Below are 10,531 nucleotides of genomic sequence, written 5' to 3' on the forward strand. Positions count from 1 at the left end.
GTACAGATATTGAATCGTATTACTCGTATAATACTTGTACTCTGCAAAAGTACTATATCCGTTCCGGATACTCGTTTCAGCCGATTACTCGGCTCATCCCTAATATCTAATGATTACTGACATTAAATACAATGAATGCTGAACACACTACTGTGATGGGTTTGAGTGATGCAAACAACCCAGAGATAAACCTCTGCGAAGCATACAGATTTGTTCCAAATGTTCTTTTTTTTTTTTTTTCTTTTTTAGATTTTTTTACTCTGTTGCATGCACTTTATTTGAATCAACTCAGATCTGTTAGTGCACTTGGGTTTTGGTGCACTCATTTACTTTAGAAATGTAATGTTTGTATCTTGCCATTGTGTTCTTATGCAATGTCATATTACTGGTTTCCCTACTTCAGGGAGGGATTTGTTCTGTAGGTGATGTGCAGGGAGTTTCCCCGTGAAGTAATCATGGTGTGCCAATGCTAAAACACAAATGTCAGACGGATTTTTCTCCCTGTAGAAATGACAGTACATCTTCATGATTAAGTTTGGAGCTTAAAGAAATATAAGACTTGGAAAAAAAAACAAGAAAAATAAAAATGAGCTTGCCAAGTGCTGTGACATACAACTTAATTAAATACTATTTTACCACGCAGGTAAAGAAAAACATGAAATCAAATCACCTGTCAAAACCATGCCAACGCAGTGGGAGTACTCAGATCAGGTTTCATATAAATGTAAATGTGCTGTATTTATATAGCGCTTTTCCAGTCTTAACAACTGCTCAAAGCGCTTTTACATCTACAGGGAACATTCACCATTCACACACATTCATACACTGTGGCCGGGGCTGCCGTACAAGGTGCCACCTGCTCATCAGATAAACATTCACACACATTCACACTCCGATGCGCAGCACCGGGGGCAACTAGGGGTTCAGTGCCTTGCCCAAGGACACTTCGACAATGACTGCAGGGGCGGGGATCGAACCACAAACCTTCCGATTGGCAGGCAACCACTCTGCCACTGAGCCACAGCCGCCCCCGAGTATAACATATAAAGTGTGAACTGTTTGCTAGGATAAAATTCAAAGCAGCAATAATAAGTATGGATCAAATGACTATGTGTAGTTTTTCAACAACTAGCCTCGTTCATCCAGTTTGCATACAATCAAACCAGTTCAGCATGGGACACTGGACCATTGAAACCAAGAATTATCCCAGGTCTACTGATATTCTAATCTAAAATAACTGTCCCAATAGAATGCAACTAGACCTCCATTGCATCTTCTTGTTGTTGTTAAGCTATAGTGCACTGAGACCTTCAGGTACCTCCTCCTGACAGAATTTCTGAAATATTAGAAGAAAAAACAAATGGGCCAAACCCTTTAAAGTATTGTTCTGTATTGTATTATTGATACACAATATTAAAATATTCTCCCATGGTATGTCCCATGCACCCTGTTCTCTGACAGGGGAAATTGTGCAAATCAGGAAATACATGTCAAACAAGCCTGTGCTGTTCCCTAATGGGAGGGGACAAACCAAGGTAAGAAGACAAGCCATTTCCTTGTAGATCTTCTCCAGGCTGGACTCAAAAATAGAACAAGCCTCCAACAACTCAAGGTATGAAACCTTTTTAACCATCCATCATACCCATCGAGAAAATAATTAACAGTCTTAAATATGCTTGGGCAAAACGACAAATAGATTAGTTACTAGATAAAAAAAAATGCAACAGTTAAATTATAGCTCACAATCTGAAGGCTGAAAGAGGATAGATCTGAGAAGTAGTCTGAACAATGATAGCTCGCAAATAGATTTTTTTTTGGACAGACCCATTTTAGGACTTTATTTAACCGTTGCAACAGCCTACATTCATTCATGCACATTATCTATTTTTTCTTCTTTTTTAGGGGCGGGGACGTGATCACGTTAAAGAGGATTTCCGGCGTGGGTGTCTACCTTCAAGATAAAAGTGAGGAGGAAATCAAAAACTTTTTTTTTTTTGAGTTCAACAACCATCTAGTAAAACAAAGGACGTATCACTGTTGTGGAGAAAACAGATGAAATGATACTGACATATGTGTGCTGTTTGAACTGTCACGTCAGTGTAAAGATCAGACAAATTAATGGGCCAAAAAAAATGGATGTTTTCATTTTTAGCACAACAATGTCAACACGGTCTACCTTGCTACTGCTGAACTGGCTCAGCAAACAAGAACCATGCAGTGCCAAAATGCAACAGTATGGCCTAATGGACTTTCAAATCAGATGTTTTTTGTGTCCACATCTGTACCATAGAGGGAAAGAGCAAAGTAGCATGCGTTTTTACTTAAATTTGATGCAATAAGTGTACGCTTAGCCTCGCAAGTTCAATATATTGCAATTTTGCATTTAGCTGATTGGGTTTAGATCATAGACCGTTAATATTAATATTCATATAGTTATAATTAATTTATAATTCATATATAATCTAAAATAATTAATGCTTTATATGTATACAATATAATATATACATATTTTATATATATGTACACAGTATGTTATTGATTTGTGGAGATTAGATTTTATTCTGAAAGATCATACCGGAAGTCGTGTTGTTATTGCCGTAGACGGAACACAGTCGTCATGTTTGCATGTATCCTATAGGTAGCGTCACTGCTGGCTGTAGCTACATTGTAGCTCGTGTAAATGCCGCGGTTTTTCTCACCCAGGTTGTTCTTCTTTCTCTGTAACCATGAACAGGACACAGCTGAAGCGGTCCAGTATATTGAAGATGGCTCTAGCCGGTTCGGAAACAATGGACCAGGACGGACATGGAGAGACTTACTTATTCCGTGCTGTCAGAATAGCAGCTGTGGTTGTACTGTACTGGTTCATTTCAATAACTATGGTGTTCCTTAATAGTTATCTGCTGGACAACAAAGACCTGGACGCGCCGTTATTTGTAACTTTCTATCAGTGTCTGGTGACTGTTGGACTGTGCTGGCTCATGCAGCTGCTGTCCAGAGTGTGCCCGGGGCTCATTGACTTCCCGTCGGTCAAACTCGACTTGAAGACGTCGCGAGAGGTCCTGCCGCTGTCCATTGTGTTCATTGCCATGATCACCTTCAACAACCTGTGCCTGAAACATGTCGGAGTGGCCTTCTACACGGTGGGTCGTTCACTCAGCACAGTGTTTAATGTGCTGCTGTCCTACGCTGTCCTGAAACAAACGACATCCTTCCAAGCCATACTGTGCTGTGGGGTCATTCTAGGTATGTTACCTTTTCTTCCTTTTTGGATGGGGATTGTAAAGCAGCATTATGTAAATTATTTGTCAGACTTGCATTTGAAAGTATTCTTACATTTGCTGAAATTTTACCTAAAAATAAGTTCTCCGCTCAGATCACATTAATTCAACTCTCAACTAATTTGTCCAAAAGAGCAAGTTTTAACATTGTTGCTCCCTCCAGTACTTGTGCTTGACATAATAAATACAATGTATACATGAAAAAGACAATATGATATTTGCATATGTTAAATATGATGCAAATATGAAATGGATGCTGGGGAAGAGTGAAATCAATAGTCAAAATCAGATGAACAGTAGACGCAGAGGTCCAGGGTTTTAATCCGATCTGGGATGATTACCTACTCACCCAGCTGCTGTTGTGTCAAAAATTAAAAGTGTGAAAGCCCAAAAAATTTAAAAAAAAGAAGAAGAAAAAGATGTGTAGTCTCATCAGGAGCCCAGGCAGTGCCCTCATTCAGGATTTGGATGGCCTGAGGGAAGTTGCCCGTCTTTAGCCTTTCTGTTTGGGCCTCGTGAGATTACACCCATGTGATTCATGAACACCTTATTTTAAAACCACGGACATTAACATAGTGCTATCAAAGCGTCCTCTCCCATTCAGCCACAGCAGCATTAGTCTAGTGGAACACTAATGTTGGGGTTTTAATGCCTGGCTAGCAGTGACCATTCCTGTTCATCCTAAAAGGGTTAGATGGTGTGTGCCGGATGGTCAAGTTCTTCTACACCCAACTCAGAGTACAGTTTTTTTGTAATAAATGTGATTTTGTGTCACTTTCATGTTGGAAATAACAAAGGGCCTTCCCCAAACCTTCGCAACAAAGTTGAAGGGTGCTATTGTCTGAACTACGATTGTATGCTGCAGTATCCGACTATCCCCTCATCAACTTTTAACTTTATTAATCCCAAAGGAAATTTGATCTGCAGCCGGCATCAAATCACGTCCCGTCATCACAGGACTGTGACGAACAAAACACACCACTAAAATGGAAACCATACTTATTGGAGCCAAACTGTTCGAACAATGCAATGTAGACCCAGAACAAAAGAGCACGGGATTCTGTGGACAGAGTTGACTTATTTCTGGCAATATAAAGTGAATTGTTTGCATTTCAGTGATCAACTCATTCAAGACCTAACCACTGCATACCAGGAAATAAAAAGGCCAGAAACCATTACCATGTGTATAATTTCCCAAAAATGTCCTTTTGATATGAATTCATAATTAATAATAAAATTCTTGTGAATATATTATTTTATTTTGTGAATGACGAGTGCCTTATGTATTAATAATGTTGACACCTCCCATTACTAACTTAATTTGACTTTCACATAATTTAGAAAGTTTTTATATGTTTGTCGAGATATGACATGTAATTTAGTGCTGTATAAGATATGAGATATAAGATCTGTCCGCCAATAACAACGCCAATAAATTAGGAATTTATTAACATTTGTTGGTTTCAAATTTCACTTATGTGGCAATTGCTGATTTTGTTTCATTTTAAATATTCAAGTTGCAATGATAGAAATGTAATGCAGGTTATGTTTGGCTTTTATTAGCAGTTAATTAAGTAATTAAGCCATTTAATCCGCAATTTGAGGATACAACTTTTGGCTCAGGGAACTTGGAGGGGGGGGAGGTCATTTCTGGAGCCCTAGTTTCAAACAATATTTCAATTCTTGGCTGCAAATCTGAAATACATTCAGAGAAACATCACAAATATTCATTTGTGTGACTTTCAAATCGGGATGTAACAGTATGAAAATTCCCACCTCACCGTTATAGTGACAAATTGTCACAGTTTTCGGTATAATTGCTGTATTTTTAAAAGTGTGTTCAATAGCAGCAACTTCTTCCTTGCACGTTCTGCAGACAGAATAATTCTCTTCAATCAGCTGTCCTTTGGCATTCTTATAATAACCCAAATATGCCCATGCTTCAGACTTTGTCCTCTTAGAGGGCTGAGACATGTCCTGTACGTTGGATGCTACGCAGTGTGCCTGCGCGGCACCTTCAGGAGCCTCTGAGGAAGCTGGGAAAAGATTAAACATGCGCTTTCCACACCATGACAATAATTATATTTTAAATTCAAATGATAATTGTTGTTATCAACATTTTTATGGTGGTTTACCGTTACATCCCTACTTTGAAAACACCGGTAGAAAGATAATGAAATTCAGCTGACAGCAGCTTGGCTGCTCTATTGTCGGGTTCTGTTATGTCACATTCCTGCATGTGCCCATGCTTCTCAGGTGGATTCTGGCTTGGTGTGGACCAGGAAGGTGTGGCAGGGTCCCTCTCCTGGTTAGGTGTCTTCTTTGGGGTGGTGGCCAGCGCTTGTGTGTCTCTAAACGCCATCTACACCAAGAAGGTGATGCCAGCTGTGGATGGAAACATCTGGAAGCTGTCCTACTACAACAACATTAATGCCTGCGTCCTCTTCCTCCCGCTCATCCTCGTGTTTGGTGAGTTGGAGCATCTTGCCCACTTCAGCCACCTGACTGACCTCAGGTTTTGGGGTATGATGACACTCGGGGGATTATTCGGTTTTGCCATTGGCTACGTCACAGGCCTCCAGATCAAGTATACCAGTCCATTGACGCACAATGTCTCAGGGACAGCGAAGGCCTGTGCGCAGACTGTTATTGCGGTTGTGTACAACTCTTCCAGTAAAAGCCTGCTGTGGTGGACCAGTAACCTGTTGGTTCTTTGTGGCTCTTCAGCCTACACTTGGGTCAAAAGTCAAGAAATGAAGAAGACTCCATCTCACAGAGACCCTCTGGACTCAGCCCAGGAAAAACTGCTGCCAGGGGAAAAGGGCAACTTGGGAGTGTAACAGCTGGAACTATGCTGAGAAACTTTCTTCTTCTTTTTTTCAACATGTCGCGTGAGAGTATGAAATAATGTAACACTGACTGATTAATGTTTGAGGTGATTATCACATGGAATCAGTGATTTTGGTTGGGTTTTGGGTTTTATACAGTTGGACTTGAAGCCTGACAAAATGTGTATGTATATATTATTTAAAGCTATTCACATGCATTTGGGGCAGTTTAACAATTATGTTGAAAGGAAATGATTAAGCAATATCTTTTATGGTCCAGTCTACAAGTGAAGACAACAAAATCATGTTTTTATTCGGGCACCCCCCCAAAGAGATTTTAACCAGAAGCAAATGAAAATCACTAGCGCAAAAACGTTGAGAGGAGTAGACCCTGCTGATTTAGTGTTATCAGTGTTGAATTGAGACCTCTTTATAAGTGGGTCGTGTTGTTTTTTTCCTTGAAGACTTGGGCAGGGATTAAACAACTCATCCCGGGTACAGTACAAAGTGATCTGGTTCTAGGTCCCTAATGTAAAATAAGACAAACCTCCTGAGTTTTGTGTTTTCCTCTAGATAAATAAAGACGGTTCCACTTAGGCTGAAACGATTCCTCGAGTAACTCGAATCATTCGATTACTAAAAATCCTCGATGCAAAATGATTTGCCTCAATCAATGTTACCAACGTTCTTCGGCATCTTGACAGAAAACATTAAGTTTAACTTAATCATCCATTCCACGAAGCTGTCCCGACTGTCACTCCCCGATGTGAGTCATGTGTAGATTTAAACGATTTACGGCATAACGTGTCATACTTTAATGATAAACTGTTCTTTTTACAAACAATAACAGAAGATGGAAATCATTTCAAAAAAACGTTTTAGCAATCTGTGATTGATTGATTGCTAACGTTAGTTTAAAACGCCATTCCACTGACAGCCTTTGTTGTGTTTGGTGCTAACTTGTAGCCAGCAGTGAACCAACTTCGTTAAGTAGGTCCATTTTTACTGTGTTGACATTACAGAAGTCTCTCGTTAGCATTTTGTCGCAAAGTGACCCATGCGCGACTCAAACCTGCACCTGACTCACATCGGGGAGTGACACCGACAAAAGTAAATCAGAGTTGTATGGACGTTGAAACTACACCAAACACAATAACTACCAAAATCAAAGACCAGAAAATACGTCGTGGTGACGACAATTTGACCTAAAGAGCCGACTTGAGTTGACTATCCCTTTGGTAAAACAGCTGATGGTTGCGCACAATCTACTAGCATAAGTGTAACAGAGCTCAAATATATAAATGGAAATAGGTTGAGTCTAACTATTATGATTTGTCTCAGGTTGAAACTTGTAGTTCTAAAAGTTAAGTTGCACACCTTAATGTAATCTTTATGGATGTTTAATGTTTGCCTTAGTCTGAGGTTGTAACTGCATTTCAGAAAATGTTTTCTTTAAAAACAATGAAATATGGCACTTAAATGCACTTCATGTTTAGTTTTTGAGAGATAAGTAGGCAATAAAATGTTTTGCTTATTCTAGGAATTAAACCAAACTTGTATTCTATTGCTCTTCAATAAGAATAAAGTATTTCCTATCTGAGTAATCAATGGAATAATCGGTGGACTAAAACAGATATAAAATGATAACTATTACCTATGAAATTATTAAAGTAATTAATAGCTGCAGCCCTGGATTCCAATATAAGCCCCCCCCCCCCCCCAAAGGTCTATTCTGAAGCAGGAAACCCCTCACAGGGAGGGTGTATTTATTCTAATAGAGGGTATTGGTGTCACAGTGAAATAGAAAATTCTTTTACACGTCGTTCAAGTTTGGAATTTAATCATATCGATATGAAATGTGTTATAGCGGGGAGGGGGGGGGGTTGTACTGTATATGTCACTATCTTGTTTGGCTGAGAACACGGCTGCTTTCTTCAATATGAACAGAGCCAAGACAGAAGGATCTGTAACACCTGTAGTTACGTAACCTAGGCAACCTAGGTAATCAGAAACCTTGTGTCAGCGGGACTGACATACAATGCCCTTTTTATCGGCAAAGAAAGAACTCCTTAAGCATATTTTGCAGTCATACACTTGTACATGGTATGCTACAGCGCTGAACCTGAGCTGGTCATATCTGTAAACCCAGGGGATGGCATGAGATTTCTGAAAGTATTTTTGTATTCCAAAACAAAATTGAAGCAAACTAAAGCAGAGCCCTTTGAAAAATCTCAAAACCGGTCTCTCACGTCTCACGTGTTGTTTGTACTTTTACATGTGTCAGTATATTTACATGTGAGCATATTATACATATTATATATTTATAATCGCACCACAAGTGAGTGTTTTGCTCTTTATTGCTCTGTCATTCACTCTCAACCCCTTTGGCAGTTCATGCCAGTTAGTTTAAATCAACAAAAACACAGCTAGTGTGCTTGCATAAAGGAAAATATTAAAGATGGTGTACATTTTAACTGTTTTCAAGCTTTTTTTAATTAAAAGAGAACATTATGGTTTTACTGTTAAATAATGACATAGTGAGTTATTTGTAGTGTGATAGGTTGGCATTTCTGTCAAAAACAATATGAATGGTTTATAGACATATTTTGTGTCAATCTACATTCTCTAAATGCAGTTTAAACTGTAGAGACTGTATAATGTCTTCAAATGTAATCTCATGATAACTCAGAACCAGAGCAAATGTAGCAAAGCATTGACACCATTATCTGTCTTATCCTTATGTGTAAGGTTATTCAAGCTGGGAGCTGAAACTAGACATTGACACACAATGCTGTCGAATGTGGGGCCTAAGTAGGGCAATAACGGGTTAAATAGTCTGCTTGTAGCACAGAATCACAAAGCATCTCCACCCAGACCCATGGGCGGCCAATGCTTGGTACATGGAACAGTTGATCATACAATGTCTGATAAGTGTGTGTATTTTCACACTTTCTGAAGTTAATGTTTGATATGAAGGCGTAAGAATAAAGTGATGACTCAGAAATGAGAGCATTGTTAATGTGTTTATGACCTCCATTATTCAGAGCATTAAGGAAGCTAAATAACCTTTGACCTGCTAAGAAAAATAATTATGCATTAACAAAATAAATAGAAATACTTCTATCTTACTCTATGTTAATCATCCAATTTTTAGGTCATAGGTAGCACGAGGAACAAAACTAGTACACTGTTGAGGATGGCTATAACTTGTGCTATCTACCATGCTAGTGTTTGAATCACATAGCAACATCGTCCAGCAAGTCAATGGTATAATTAAGAAAGTACAAGAAACATAATTTTAACTTTAATTGTTTAAGAATAAAATGTTCCTTTAACTCGGACACTGTCAAAATGAAAATAAAAATAGATTACAGTATAAAAGCAGCATGACAAAAACATGACAAATGTCAAATTAAGTAATATATTCTAATAATTAAAAATAGTTTTATTACAAAACATATTCTTTAGTTATTTAATGGAGACATGAGGGATAGTGGATGTTGGAGCCGGGTTGGATGAAAGTCTCTGGGCTCCTAATAGAATATTTCTCTGAGCAACAGGGGTTGCTAAAAATAGCTCACAGAGCCCCTTGGGCAATTACATGTACCGAAAAAACACTGGTCTCTGATGTCAAGAACTCATTTCAACAGTGAATGTGGCCTTGTGACACCAATGAAAGTTTTATAACATAATATGGAACACATAATTCTCCACCCGTCATCTTTCTCTCTGATGTCTGGTCTGGTCAGGTTCCACGCGACAGGACCAGACAGAATCTGCAGTAGTGACTGACAGTTCAAAGGTTGCAACCATAGTTACTAGTCACTTACGTTTCTTTAGACTGTATCTGTCAGCTCAAAGTGATGGTTGAAATTGGGTTATTGATGCGAGATATTATAACTAATGGGATATTTTGAGTTCAAAATCCTGACTGCAGTATCTTCTTGCTGTGTGTAAAACCTTTCTCGATGCAAATGCCTTCATAGTTGCATACTTTGGGCCCCAAGTGTCTTTGCTATTTTAAGAAGGTCCTGCTGTCTTTACCTATCGATGTTATCAACATTCTTTTTTACGTTTTTGTCCCTTTTTCAACAGTTAGGACGCTTTTTTTCTATGCTTGTCACTTTATTTTAGGTTTTCAACACTATGGGGCGGCTGTGGCTCAGTGGTAGAGCGGTTGCCTGCCAATCGGAAGGTTGCTGATTCGATCCCGCCCCTGCAGTCATTGTTTAAGTGTCCTTGGGCAAGACACTGAACCCCGAGTTGCCCCCGGTGCTGCGCATCGGAGTGTGAATGTTTATCTGATGAGCAGGTGGCACCTTGTACGGCAGCCCCGGCCACAGTGTATGAATGTGTGTGAATAGTGAATGTTTCCTGTATGATGTAAAAGCGCTTTGAGCAGTTGATAAGACTGGAAAAGCG

The 10,531-nt window shown here is 39.1% G+C and overlaps 1 protein-coding gene across 3 annotated transcripts; it reads left to right on the top strand.

The window, feature by feature from the left end:
• Nucleotides 1-1,543: 1,543 nt before the first annotated feature.
• slc35c1 (solute carrier family 35 member C1) lies at nt 1,544-6,650 on the top strand. 3 transcript variants are annotated; one of them, XM_034875411.1, is made up of 4 exons: nt 1,584-1,612; nt 1,928-1,964; nt 2,735-3,246; nt 5,538-6,650. In XM_034875411.1, the coding sequence occupies exons 3-4, from the start codon at nt 2,766-2,768 to the stop codon at nt 6,119-6,121; spliced, it is 1,065 nt and encodes a 354-aa protein (XP_034731302.1). In that variant the 5' UTR covers nt 1,584-1,612; nt 1,928-1,964; nt 2,735-2,765; the 3' UTR covers nt 6,122-6,650. The 3 variants fall into 3 exon arrangements, with proteins under 3 accessions (XP_034731294.1, XP_034731302.1, XP_034731283.1); XM_034875403.1 differs by lacking the exon at nt 1,928-1,964 and having other exon boundaries at nt 1,544-1,612; XM_034875392.1 differs by lacking the exons at nt 1,584-1,612; nt 1,928-1,964 and having other exon boundaries at nt 2,596-3,246.
• Nucleotides 6,651-10,531: the final 3,881 nt, after the last annotated feature.

The sequence above is a fragment of the Etheostoma cragini genome, chromosome 1 (genome assembly GCF_013103735.1).
Source record: "Etheostoma cragini isolate CJK2018 chromosome 1, CSU_Ecrag_1.0, whole genome shotgun sequence".
Classification (NCBI taxonomy): domain Eukaryota; kingdom Metazoa; phylum Chordata; class Actinopteri; order Perciformes; family Percidae; genus Etheostoma; species Etheostoma cragini.